This window comes from Didymosphaeria variabile (assembly GCF_027946475.1).
Source record: "Didymosphaeria variabile strain IMI 356815 chromosome Unknown scaffold_6, whole genome shotgun sequence".
Lineage (NCBI taxonomy): Eukaryota > Fungi > Ascomycota > Dothideomycetes > Pleosporales > Didymosphaeriaceae > Didymosphaeria > Didymosphaeria variabile.
Window position 1 is genome coordinate 1,225,585 of NW_026611625.1, and position 13,111 is coordinate 1,238,695.

The following is a 13,111-nucleotide window of genomic DNA, read 5'->3' on the forward strand; positions in this document are numbered from 1 at the left end:
GACAAGCAAAAGGGCAAAGTGCCAAGACTCCGCGGGGCAAGGACCGCCCCACTATAAAGTGTTCCATTACCGCGACACACGAACGTGAATTACGTCCAGCTGGCGCATAGTGCAACTGCTTGCCTTGTAGTCACAATATTTCAGAATCACTACGTTACTGTGTGCTTTCGAATAGATGGTTTGGCTGGCCCATTGAAGAGAAAGAGAAGCTTGCGGAACCTAGAGTGAAAATAGATATCAAACGCCTCGCTATGCATGGCCCGTTATTCCTATGCCTCAATCATGCTGTCTGACCGGCTTTGGAACTCCGTGGACACCTCAGTCTGCTCAAAACAAAACAGAGCGATTCTGCGACTCGTGTAGTTTAACAATCGTCCTACCACATGCCCTCCATGCCCTCCATGGCTTCCATTGCGTCCGCAAATGGATCGTCTTCCGCGGTTGTAGTTGCATTCGTCGCGGCTACAGTAGGTGCAGGTACAGGTGCAGCATCACCGGCTAGTAATGCATCCAGCTCGTCCTCGTCAGGTTGTTCTATTGAATGTGCCGACGAACCTTTCGGTCTGCTGGCGTCATCTTGCCGTGCGTCGTCCTCCACGCTCGGGGCAACGTCGCTTTGTACGCCTTCCATCGGGCCGTTATCTTGTTGCGCCGGCTCGTCCGCACCAATGTCCTCAACTTCATCGTCCTCTCGCGCGTTATGCCTCGGCTTCCCCTCATCTATCCACTCTTTCCTCATCATCTGAACGCGTTTTGAGTGGCCCAACTTCTCAATGATAGCGAGTCCGTCTGCGAATTTGGCGCGCGGGTAAAGCTCGTCCAACCAGAACTGATACATATTGAGCATGCGGGCTATGTCACCGTACTACAGATAATCAGCAGCCGCTCACAACGCCATCCACACCGTAGCATACCTCGTGACCCTTTCCCTTGAGCTTCAATCGCTCTTTAGAGATTCTGCGCAGCCGTGGAATCCCAGGGTCGGAAAGAAGCCGGTTGTCGTCGAGCTTGGGGATGGGTTGGCGCTTCTTCACAACTTTGATCTCTTCGTCAATGCCCAAACCCGAATCTTCTTCAGCTGGCCGTTGACGTGCCAAAGGCAATGTTTGTAGTTCTGTGTTGCTAACATCGAATATATCTTGACCGTTTAGGGTGCCGTTGAGGATGGCGTCGAGCTCGTCGTCATCGGGAATGTCGTTGTTTGGTGGACTGGCTGCGGCCATTGTGAAGCTTTGGAAGAGTGGTGTGTAGCTTCGACCAATTCAACGGGAAAGGCGTTCGTGTGAGGGAATGTTTGGTCATAGAATGGTAGTTGTAAGCAGAGTTTTGTTAATAATACGTACGTCGTGAAGTGAGAGCTAAGAACGCGTTGCGGGGGGACGCGACGCGTCCGCAAAGTGCATGACATAATCAGGAGCTCGGGCCAAGAAGCGACTGCGACCAACATCGTATTTGCGGCAACCAGCCTTGAACAACTCGAACAAAGTCAAGACACTAGTTTGCGCCTGCAAGAAAGCTACAGCCTTTCTGTCGGGAGCAGCCACTGGTCAGTAATCAACCTCTCCCCTTACCTGGACACTTTCAACACCGTAAATCGAGCTTTTCCTGGCTCAACACCGTTGCCGCCGCCATGGCGATATCTGCCATGTCTTCTGAGGCTTGCTTCGGTCCCAGGCTCAACGCTCTGGTACAACGGGCACGCGCGGTAAAACAAGAGACCTCCATCGACCCGCCTCTCCAAATACCCGCGCTTCTAAAAGATAACGAACCCCTTGTGGAGCGCATAGAGCCCAGAGATCTCCGCGAACTCACGGCCGAAAGTGCTGCTAAAAGCATCCTTTATCCGATTCTCAACTCTACGCGCATCAACGACCCTTCCTTTGTCGATGTGTGGAACCTTCTGGACGTGGTGCAAGGTTGCGCAGACAGAGACCTCTGTTCGAATCAGCTCGTGCTGCTACTTGCTGAAGAGGTACTAGACAGTCTGTCTATTGCCGATTGTCATGTCGCGTTCAACTATCTCGAGTCGCGGAGAGAGGCTATCCTTTCTGTAAGTGGGATTAGCAATCATGCGTCCATAGCTTGGATGTGTTGCAATGGGTTTATGCAATTCAAGTCCTGCCCTCAGGCGATTCCAAGATCATTGCTAACAATCGGTCAGGGGGGAACCGGAACCACAGGCAGCAAAGAGATGGTCATCCTGCGCACGTGTAATGAGCTGCTCCGTCGTTTGTCGCGCGCGGAAGACCCTGTATTTTGCGGACGTGTATATGTGTTTCTCTTCCAGAGCTTCCCGTTGGGCCACAAGGGCTCCGTCAATCTGCGAGGCGAATTCCATGTTGGAAACGTGACGACATTCGAAGATTTTATCGTGTCAGAGCAAAGTGGTGACCTGGTCATGCTGGACGCCCCTACTAGTCAGGTCGAGGATGTCAAGGAAGAAGCCAAACCGGAAGAGACCAAGCCAACAGAAGCTGACAGCCGTACGGAGGAGAAACCATCAACGATGGACATCGACACCCTCTATCCCGTCTTCTGGTCGTTACAACACTCGTTCTCGAACCCTCCGCGGTTGTTCGACGATGAAAAATTCAAACAATTCCAAACAGCGCTAGAAGCTACACTCGCAAAGTTCAAAGAGGTTCCGAAGGTCATCCAGTCGGGACCATCGGCTCGCAAAGCAGGGTCTTCAACTTCAGCGGACGACAGCTATGACGAATTCGCCAATGCTTTCAACCCAAAGTACCTCACTAGTCGCGATTTGTTCAAGCTTGAGGTATGCACTACTCTCCTAGCATTGTTGAGGGGCTATCACTTATTGTCCGCAGCTTAGCGATGTTGCCTTCCAACGCCACGTCCTAGTTCAGGCTTTGATCCTCATCGATTTTCTCCTGACTTTAACGGGGACAGCGAAGAGCAAGCCGTATTATGAGAATGCACAGCAGTCAATGAAGTACAATTTCACACTGAGTGAAGAAGATGTAAGCCAACTCACTTCCTATGCCTTCATCCCGCAGCGACCGAGCTACCCCAGGTTGCACGATGCAAGCGCCGACTTCAGAGCAATTGATTCATAGCTGCCCGTTCAAGACGATGACAGTCTACAACCGGCGCTTGTCCTGTGGAACCTGGGGTAACTTGCATGCCTTCCTTCAATCAGCACCGACGGGGGAAGTGATCGTGCTCCAGCTGACCTCAGAGCACAGACCGAATGGGCGTTGGGCATCAAGAACTCGATTGCAAATTACCTGCAGGATGGTCCGGATGGCAAATTCTATTACCGGGTGGTGGATACGGTACTTTCCCGGGACAAGAATTGGGTCAGATGGAAAATGGACCGTTGCCAATCATTTACGCGCCAGAGAGTCCCTGCTAAGATGTTTTTGGAGTCGAAGGGGGGAGCGGTAGCTGCGGTTACCAGCAAGAAAGACCGCAAGCCAGGAGGAGTACCGCCAGCGTTGCGTTTCCTGGCCGCTGCTGAGCCAGGAAAGGGGTTGGCGCAGCTGAGACAGCGCGGACAGTGAGTTCCCTTCGTCCGATCAGCGTCGAGACGCTCACGAGATCAGGTTCACCAAGCCAAGTCCGCAGGACTATACAGCGCGGATTGAAACGACCGACCAAGAACCCCCAACAGAGGCAGACCCGCGCGAACTAAACGAAAAGATCACCAGCAGCACGTGGAGGGGTCTCCGCCTGGCTTCACAAAACCAGCTGAGCTTATTCGATAGATTCAACCATGCAAATGGTTTGAAGAGCCTCTTTCAGCCGGGCCAGACACGTACTGAGGACAAGGGTGGCGAACCACAGCCAGAGCAGACCGTAGAGGAGCCGCGGGCCGATGAACAAAGCATTGTGGCTTGAGTTACCCCCAGATTACAGTTCACATACACCGACCTCTGTCATCCAGTCTCGATGGAAATGACAGGCATCAGTTTGTGGAGACTGTCGTGGGGCGACTACCCTAATACTACGCACATGCTGGCTGTATCACAGAGCAGGCGTGTGTGACGGTAGGTGTCAACCGTTGAGAATCTTGGGAGCCTGCAGCTGGACGAAGCTTTTCCGTTTCCGATCATGTGCATGAAATTGACGGGAAGTGGCGCTGTGCGGACGGAGGAGCACTGAAGGGACCCTGTTCGAGCCAGAAGATTTGCAAGTCCCCGAGGACGCGATTGTGACATGGCCACGGCTGGCTTTGTCGACCAACCGTGCCACCCAACACCGCCGCGGCTAAGTCAAGTGACTGCGGCGCATATGGACCAAAGGGGTAGCGACAAGTCGATTCATCTTCATGATACATTATAGATGTACGCCGTCCAGGATACAAATACACATGTCAAGTTGTGTGCAGGCTGATGGCCAGGAAATGAGTGACTTGGCAGTGTAGTCACACCCGGAACTGGATGAAGTCATGGCAGGGTCTGGGGTGTCGCTGGAGCGAAGACGCGAGATGAGCACTGAAGCTTTCTTGGCTTGCCAGGCAGGTCTCTTCGCAGCGTCATTGCACAGCAGCGAGTGGCTGTTGCGGGCCGGGGGAAGAGACGGGCGAGGTGGATGGGGGCGCGGTACTAGTATTGGCCGACTTCAGGCTCATTGAGTATGCGTTGTCAGCACTCGATCCATCCAAGTGGGCGATTCTGCAGCGTTCCGAAATGAAAGGGAGTTTTGTGTACCGTGGCCTGCTCAGCCGGTGCGAGATGGGGCCGGGCTCGATGCTCTGCGCTGACATGTGGTGGGACGTTTTGCTAGCGATGGTGGCTCGTCGCAGGCCGATGCCCGTGTGGTTCTGGTGTGGTCGGTGGTTCTGCAGTGGGCAATTATGTCAGGCGCGCTAGCAACGGCTCCCTTCGCACGCAGCATCTGCTGCCGACCTCAGCAGAGGATCCATGGCGTCCATCAAACCTCCGCGACCAGCGCTTGCGCCCTGCCCCATGAGCCGTGGAAATATCCGCGGGCGCGGCGCGCGATGCTCGGGTTCGCTGTGGGTGTCCGTCCTGCTCATTTCCTGCCCGCCTCGCCGTCGTCGCGATTGGGGTGCTCCCGCCCAACCTCAAGGCCCGCCTGCTTGGCGACGTTTGGGAAACACTGCTCCTCGGCAAGCGCTCTGAGATTGCGTATGCCCTCGACCGTGTTTCCGGCGCCTGCGAAACGTCCGTCTCACTCCGACGCGTACTGCCGCCCATGCTCGCTGGACGCGACTGTGCCGCATGCTGCGCAGTCGCGATGCACACGCAGCCGGGCTGTCTGCTGCTCGAGGCCTGGCCACTGCTGGCTGTGAGAGGCGCTGAGGTACCCGGCGCTGATCAGCGCGGAAGGCTCTCGGTGGCTTGCTTCAGCGATCGGGGTGGTGGCCAGAGCGGATCTGCCCCGAAGCGAGCGTCAGGCATGGAAATTGTAGCCGTCTGACCACCTCGACAGGCCGGCTGTCAGAGGCTGCACCACGCACTCGTCCAGCCCGCGTTGCCAGGCGAGAGTCACGTTACGCTGCGCGGAGGCACCGCTGTCAACCAGCGTCTGACAAGGACAGCTGCTGCGCTAAAGCACGCGCACCGCAGGCTTCGAGAAACAGCTTTTTCCCGGAGCGGGCCGAGCGCAAGACGTTGGATCTCATCGGCCAGCCAGATCGGTTCGCTCGTCCCCAGCACGCCGCTCCCATTCGCAGTGGGACGCGCCCCGGCGCTCACTACGACGGATGGCGCAGGCGCAGCAGCAGGGCCACCGATACAGCTAGACGGCGCGGCGCTGGCGGTGCTCGTCGCTGGGCGCTCGTCGCTGGGCGCTCGCCCATGGCTGGCGCCTGACGGCCTCGTCGTCCGTCATGCAGCACCACGGCGGGCGCAGACGGCCTCGTCTTCCATCATGCAGCACCACCACGGGCGCAATGGGCGGCTCAAGAGCAAGGCTGACGATGCAGACTGTTCCTGACGCATCCGGGCGAGCGCACCTATCGGACGCCCGCGTGGCTTGCCAGTGCGCTCATGCGTAGGCGTTCCGCAACCGCCATGGCCCGCCAAATTGCAAGTGTCATGGCCGTGGATGAACAGAAACAGTCTGTCGCCGTGCAGAATCGGCGCGTCGACTGCAGCGCCGGGTCACACCGCACGCACACGCAGAAAGGCCCGCACCAGATGCCACCAGCAGCGGCTGCTGTGGGTGGTTGCTCGACAGCACCACCACGCTGCACCACGCGCGGGTGGGCGCCCTCCCAGGCCAACTACCACCGCCCACCACCGCCCACCACCGCCAGCTACAGTAAAGCAGCGAGACCCCGCAACAAGCGTTGCCGAGCCCTGTAGCATCCCTGCCCGTCGTGCCTGCTGCGGACCCCTGCCCTCCCGTTGGACATGCATCTGCCAATAATGCCGCCCCATGAGCGTTGACGCTCAGTCCCCGTCAGGCCTTGCGCGTCGGCGGTTTTCTCCACAACCCCCTGGTCCTCTGCAAGCTCGACAGGGCTCCATGTTCACGCCTCTCACATTCTCCTTCGAGAAGGACACCCTTGTGCCGGCCAGCACACCTGGTCCCAGCGGCCTTCGATTCGCCAGAGTCCGCTCCGTTCCCCTCGTCTGAAAGGCTCGCGTCCCGAGGTACCGCTCCCCTGTGCCTTGAATCTTGCCCGGGGTCTGCTAGCTCTCGAGGACAGTCACGCTTCTCCTTGTGTAACAAACCGCTTCCAGATCCCAAGGATATCATGTTTCCCTAAGAAGCCCCTCTGCCCTGGCGGCGTCCAATACCCCAGTCTCTGAACTTCCCTTACCCTCGATTTATCCGGATCGCCCACGGTAAAGTGCCGTCAAGCCTTTGCAGTCTGAATGATCTGTTCGCCTCCCGGCCGCTATCGCTGATATAGCCATCGTGCTGTTCTGTTCCTGACCACCTCACAAAGTCTCCCGAGTCCACGCGTGCACATAACTGGAGCACTACCCACATTGCATCAACGTCTGTCGAGTCCCACCCGCTGTCCGTCCGGGTCCTTCTTTATTTGGCCTCCGGTATCACCCTCTTACTAGCTGCTATTTCGAGCAGGCGTCACACCAAAACTCCGCGCCCCATTCCTGTCTTGGGAGCTACATCAGCCATTCAGCCTTGAGCCTGCATATCAGCGACCCCAACCTTTCCGACGCGGCCCCCCAGCACTGTCTCTCTGTTACAGACCTGCGACCTTAACGCATTGAGCAGCTTATACGCTCGATACAACTTTTAAGCATCGCGAACGCCTTCTCTTCCTTCCTTCGCCGATCACCCGTGTTCAACCCCGCACTGGGATTGGAGTCCGATAGAGTCTGTTCGCTACAAGCCTCATCGGATCCTCTCTTTTGCAGCCATTCGCCGGGCGTTCGCCTCGTCTCCATCACTCGCCGCCTTACTGTACTAGGAAGAATATCTGCTGCCAGATCAGGCGCAGAGTCACCCTAGGAGACACCACCACACATCAAAACGTCAACAAAGGTATCAATGGTGGACGGAAACCTCTTCATTCCCCTTTCTCCGCCTAGCTCGCCGCGCATGTCTGCATACAGCACGACTCCTGCAGATAACGAGTGGCAAACTGCGGACATCAAAGCCTTGGAGAGCGCGTCTACGCCACCTGACAGCGACATGGCGCTGCTTCAAGCCGAAGTGAACGGTCACAACTTCGATTTGAAGCGCCCTCTGCTGCGAACCCACAAGAGCTTTCCGTTCGCTCTTGATGCAAAGCACGCCGATTCGCAAGCGCGAGAGCGCATCAGCATCAGCAACATCGACGAGATTGACTCGAGCGAGATTCCAACAGTGACCTTTGGTGGCTCAGCACCCGCAAGTCCTGTTTCGAGGCTGACACCCCCATCACCTCACGACGGTCTTTGTGGAGATGACATCAAGATCGAGGGCGACGAAATCATCATGGAAGAGAAGGACGAGGATATTGAGGAGCTCAAGGACACCGACAAACCTATGACTGCCGCGGAGATCCGGGCTCAGAAGCGCAAGATGAAGAGATTCAGGCTCACGCACAATCAAACACGCTTCCTGATGAGCGAGTTCGCACGACAAGCTCATCCAGATGCCGCCCACCGAGAGCGACTGGCCCGCGAGATCCCGGGTCTGAGCCCCCGACAAGTGCAGGTCTGGTTCCAGAACAGGTAGGCGAAGCACAAAGAATCTGCTTATGCCTGCTAACAGTCACTTAGGAGAGCGAAGCTGAAGCGACTTACAAGCGACGACCGTGAACGTATGATGCGATCAAGGGCGCTACCCGAGGACTTCGACATGGCTCAGGCTTTGCATTCGCCCTTCGGCAATACACATGGACTCGGAACGCCACTGGCTTCTCCTGGCTCCTACACACCATCCTTCCCAGAAGGAAACATGATGCGACCCCTGAGCATTGATACTTTGAGGCGAGTACCTATGGACTCTCATATCTCACCTACCGGAATTAGCCCTGCCTTTGGCGGATTCACGTTCACACCACCGCAGTCAGCAACCGACACGTTATCTCCCATCTCCAACCATGGAGACTCGCCATTTGGCTTCCCTTCCAGTGGATTGGACACAAGTCCCCGAACATCCAACCCATTCTCTTCCTCAATCACTGCATCGCCGGCTTACGCTGCGCACCACAGCATCCCACGGCTTTCTTTGCACGCTGACCGTCTGGCGAGAAGTCGCGCTGAATCATTGTCGACACCTCTCAGGGCGAGCATGAGCTACACAGGTGGTGACAGCCTGACGGGCTCAAACGATGCTAGCAGCCATCTGCCTTACGGCATCGGGTACTCCTACTCGCCTGTACCGGGCTTCCAGGCCAGCTCCTCAAGGATGCGCTCATTCTCCAGCAGCGTCCCGCGGCGCATCGAACTGAGCTCGCATTACACGCCAAGTCGCAGTGTGACGACACCACAAACGGCGACCTTCCCAACGTACACGAGCTCCCCGCTTGTGACACCCCAGAGTTTTGCAATGCCCCAACTAAGTGCGCCACACCATATGACCTCTTTCCCCAACTCGTACCTACGAAACGATTCCGCGCAATCAGAACAGTATCCCGGCGCAGGAGCCATCTTGGGAGAAGTCATCGAGAGTTCTACCCACACCGACTCCGACCACGACAGTCATTACTGAGCGGTGTTTCAATCATGCGCATTGCGTCTACGCGCATTCACGCCACGGGCATGGAGTTCAGGCGGGCAGTCATCGATCTATGTTTGGAAAAGTTTTAAGATGAGTTATGAGATTATGGGACAGGAGCTTTGGGAATTATTGCGATGCCTGAGATGGCGCTTGACTGGCGCTGGCGCGTCCAATGTTGCTTTTGGTCGGCACCCCTGGTGGCTGTTTCATACCTCTTGCGTTTTGAAGCCCCGGGTGGGTTCTACGTCCCCTTCTCATTTTCCAGGCTCGCGGGTTCCGGAGTTTCGCCCGGTGTTTTCCCACCCACCTGCCTGTCTTCTGACATCAATGCGAGCGGGTCCACCAGGCCCGATTGTTTATGCATCGGTTTGGTATTCTTCTATTGATGGACTTTTTTCCACTGACAGTTGCGACATGGCGCGCTGGTATACCCTTCTTGTACCTACCTTTTTCTCGTTCTTGTTCCCAGCGGGATGTGGTGGGAGGATGCGGTCGTGCCCAACACATCGTCTTGTTTGCTGTCGGACTTGGGACTGGCGGACTTGCATTCTTCCGATACCGCAGCACAACTGCAACAGTGGACGCCTCTTGCGTTCGACCATCGCCTCCCACTCCACGTCTCCTTCCTCGGGATTTTCTGGCTGGGAATGGTTGTTCTTACGTAGGCGCTGCGCTTTTGACACTCTGTGCGATACTCTTTTTCTCGCGACACATGTTTTATGATGGACACATGTATAAATTTTCAACGAAAGCAAATACGAAGTAATGATACCCAACATCGATAGTCAAAGTCTATAGCTGCAAACCTACAATAGGATACATACGTACAGACGCCTTTACCTATACATGCTGCTCTGTGCCGCAAAACTGAGCCTGCCGCTCTTATCTCGACAGAGAAAGATGCAAAGGGCGACAGCGCTCAAACTGTCGCAGTTCAAGCGCCAGCACGTTCCTCTACAGCTCATCGCCCGCCAGAATAGCACGCCCGCCACCCACACTCCTCCCTCATTCATCTCCTTCAGTTCACCTCACACCTCATCTTCGCCCCTCGATCAGATCATCTGATCTGGCTTGTCACCAAAAGCGTCTTGCATGCGCGCGTAAGTACGTAGCGCTTGGCGGTGCCTCATTGACCAATCACAGACTACGTGCAGGGAGATTGACGGCGGAATATATACCAGTGTGGGGTGGGTGCACGGGCTGGGGTGCAGACGTTATATCCAAGCGATGGGACACAGCAGGTGATGGGCGTGGGAGGTGTGCATTTGTGGAGATGGGTGGTGAGTAAGTGGGACGGTGAAGGTGAAGGGGTTGTATCATGGGGAGGCACTGCGTCAGCGTCTTCCTACTGGGTAGGGTGATGATGTTTGGGAGTGAGAACTTGAGGGAGGCTCTGAAAGGCGGGAGAAGAAAGAAAGTCATGGATCGACTTCGGTACATGCGCTTGGTACGTAGGCTTCTGGAAGAAAGGACTTAGCTCGCTCGACGGTCTGCTATGCCAACAGTCCACCAGCCGTCTCCTAGACTCACTTGCCCTTGTCCCTGAAATCTCCACTACGACCAACCGCAACCCATCACAAGCATCTCCACTACAGACTTCTCGCAACCCCTCGCAAGCATGCCTCCGACCATTCCACAACATAGCATCACCTCTACATGGCTACACCGACCTTCCAGACTTCTTCCACGCCGGCACGCTTGGCACGTACGATGGATCTACGGCCTTCCTCCACATGACCACCACCACAGCAGCGAAAATTAATCTATCTCCACACGCACCCCAGACGCCATCGGCTCCTGTAGCTCAGGAACCGTCTTCTATGCATGCTTCCATTGTATGGATAAATTGGGGACCCTCAGCGCTCTTTCGCCGGACAATTATTCAAACTTGCGGGAAAAGGGACGGGAGTAGAGTGGTATAGTCACTAGTGGTGTAGCATGCAGGGTGAAGGAATGCATGGAAGTAGGTTAGAAGGTGGAGGGTTAGATGGGATGCGGGGGTGAGTATACGGTGTGGTTAGTGGTGCACGGTGGTGAAGAAAGCGCGAGGGGATTTAGATGTGGCTGCATGGCATGGCACCTGACGAACGGCTGGGGGGCGCAAGTAAGGTTGGATAGAGTTATTGCGGTGCATAGATTGCGGGCTGTTCGGTCTGGCGCGGAAGAGTGCGGCTTCTGCTGATCGCGTAGATTGGAAGTGGTGGGAAATTGAGTGCGGCTACAATGCATTGCCATTCACTTGGCCCTGGCTGCGACCTTGCGCATGCAAGTTTGCTTGCTGCTGCTGCTGCTGCTGATGCAGGCCAGCGCAGGGATTTGGCGATGAGCGATGCGATACGATGCGATGCGCTGGGTAGGGTCATGGGTTTGTGGAGAAGAAGCTGGCAGAGCCGCGGATGATTTCCAAAGGCGCTACAGCTGGCCTTGCTGCAGATCTTAGGCTTAATCGCAGGCTCGGCGTGTGCAATGCGGTTCGTGCTAGCTGCCGTTACCGCACGAATTGGAAGATTTGTGATGTAGACTTCTTCCAGGTGACTTCCAGAAGGCGACGAATATCGGTCAGGGTGAATAGTTTGCTCGTCGGGCATGTGATCTGGTGATCTTCAGTTCCAGGGCTATCCATCGAGATGCTGCAGCGATAAGGTTTGGGACGGTATGCATCGTGCTTGATGCGTTGTTCGTCCTTCCATCACCATTGCTCCGACTATAGACGGGGTGAGTTAGGTAAGTACGGCAGGGGTGTGGATGTAGTCGAAGCTACGCGAGCGAAGTAAGCTGAACGTTGAGGCCAAGTCGGATATGCATCCTTCTTGGAGCATTGGCACCGACCCTGCGAGCTTGACCTGCGCTTGTTGTGTCCAAGATGTGGAGACGGCGTGCTCGCTGCTTTTGCATGGCGTACCTGAATTCGCAATGACGACGTTCTTCGCCGTAACCTGCTGCTGACCGGAAGATGGGAACAGGCTAGGACACTCACAGAAAATGTCCGTGTGGTGCAGGGTCGGTACAGGTACAGGCCTGACGAGAAGAGGCTCATCGGAACGTCGGTCCTTATTCTGGCGCTACATGCGCTGCCCGTTGCATGTCGCTGTCCCTTTTCTCGTCGTGTGGAAGGATGCTCACCGAGGGTAGCGCCCGCGTCGACGGACATTGCTCGCGCCATGTTCGCTGCGGGCCGTTGACTGAGACAATGAGTGTCATCGTCGTGGGGTCTGAACCAGAGACGCCTTGCGGGAGGTCCCGAACGGGTTCACGGTCACCGCTTATGCGATTGGTGCGGAGAAGTTTGGGCGTTGTGAGCTCTGAGTTGCCTCTTTCGTACCGGAGTGGATGCTTGATTGGGAGCCATTGGTGGGTTAAATACGAGATCACGTGTAGGCGGTCTCACCTCATATGCTAGCACGCGTAGTTAGCACGTTTGTGGTCCTCCCTCCACGGTGGGCTTCAACAACTCGGTGCTACGCAGCACAAGGCATTCTCAGTTCGAACGTGATGAATGAGAATACTTGGTAGGCGTCGCTTGCGCATCGCAGCTTCCTTCTCTTTAGCGCACCTGCCGTCTTGGCCTGCCGATGCAAAAGCAAAAACCGACCTCTCTTGCGATGGCGTTTCACGTCGACCTTCCCATTCCTCTAGAATCCGGTCTTGTTATCGGCCGGCACAGGACCAAGGCGTTGTGAGGCGCTGGTAGTGCCCAAGACGTGGTGTTCTGCATGCATTTGTTGCTGATCCCCGAGGTTCGCGCCAATGAAGGGGGATCGACTACTTGTGTCGCTACTGTTCTACAGGGCAGCCTTGCACCTGCTTAGCCACTCAATAGCGCATGTACTCGAGAAAGAGAAGGAAGGTGTAGTGATCATGGCTGCTCTGTCAACGCCCCGCCCTCTTCGTTCAACCTTCTGCACCTTCGCATAGCCACGGCAGAACGAGAATCTATTCCCAGCTCTTTCGCAGTCCGACAGGGACACTGCATTGGCTGCGCTCCTACTAGAATGGC

The 13,111-nt window shown here is 55.9% G+C and overlaps 3 protein-coding genes across 3 annotated transcripts; 2 read left to right on the top strand and 1 right to left on the bottom strand.

Annotated features, from left to right (window-relative positions):
• Positions 1-376: 376 nt before the first annotated feature.
• On the bottom strand, positions 377-1,223 carry CSM3 (chromosome segregation in meiosis- protein; the record flags this gene model as incomplete). Its single annotated transcript, XM_056217083.1, has 2 exons — positions 377-865; positions 915-1,223. 2 exons carry the CDS (start codon positions 1,221-1,223, stop codon positions 377-379), a joined length of 798 nt encoding a protein of 265 aa, XP_056068639.1.
• A 407-nt stretch (positions 1,224-1,630) lies between these two features.
• N0V89_008327 (uncharacterized protein) lies at positions 1,631-3,861 on the top strand (the record flags this gene model as incomplete). The annotated part of the gene is made up of 5 exons (XM_056217084.1): positions 1,631-2,050; positions 2,162-2,776; positions 2,829-2,981; positions 3,207-3,520; positions 3,567-3,861. The coding sequence occupies 5 exons, from the start codon at positions 1,631-1,633 to the stop codon at positions 3,859-3,861; spliced, it is 1,797 nt and encodes a 598-aa protein (XP_056068640.1).
• Positions 3,862-7,506: 3,645 nt separating this feature from the next.
• On the top strand, positions 7,507-9,105 carry N0V89_008328 (uncharacterized protein; the record flags this gene model as incomplete). Its single annotated transcript, XM_056217085.1, has 2 exons — positions 7,507-8,123; positions 8,172-9,105. The coding sequence occupies 2 exons, from the start codon at positions 7,507-7,509 to the stop codon at positions 9,103-9,105; spliced, it is 1,551 nt and encodes a 516-aa protein (XP_056068641.1).
• Positions 9,106-13,111: the final 4,006 nt, after the last annotated feature.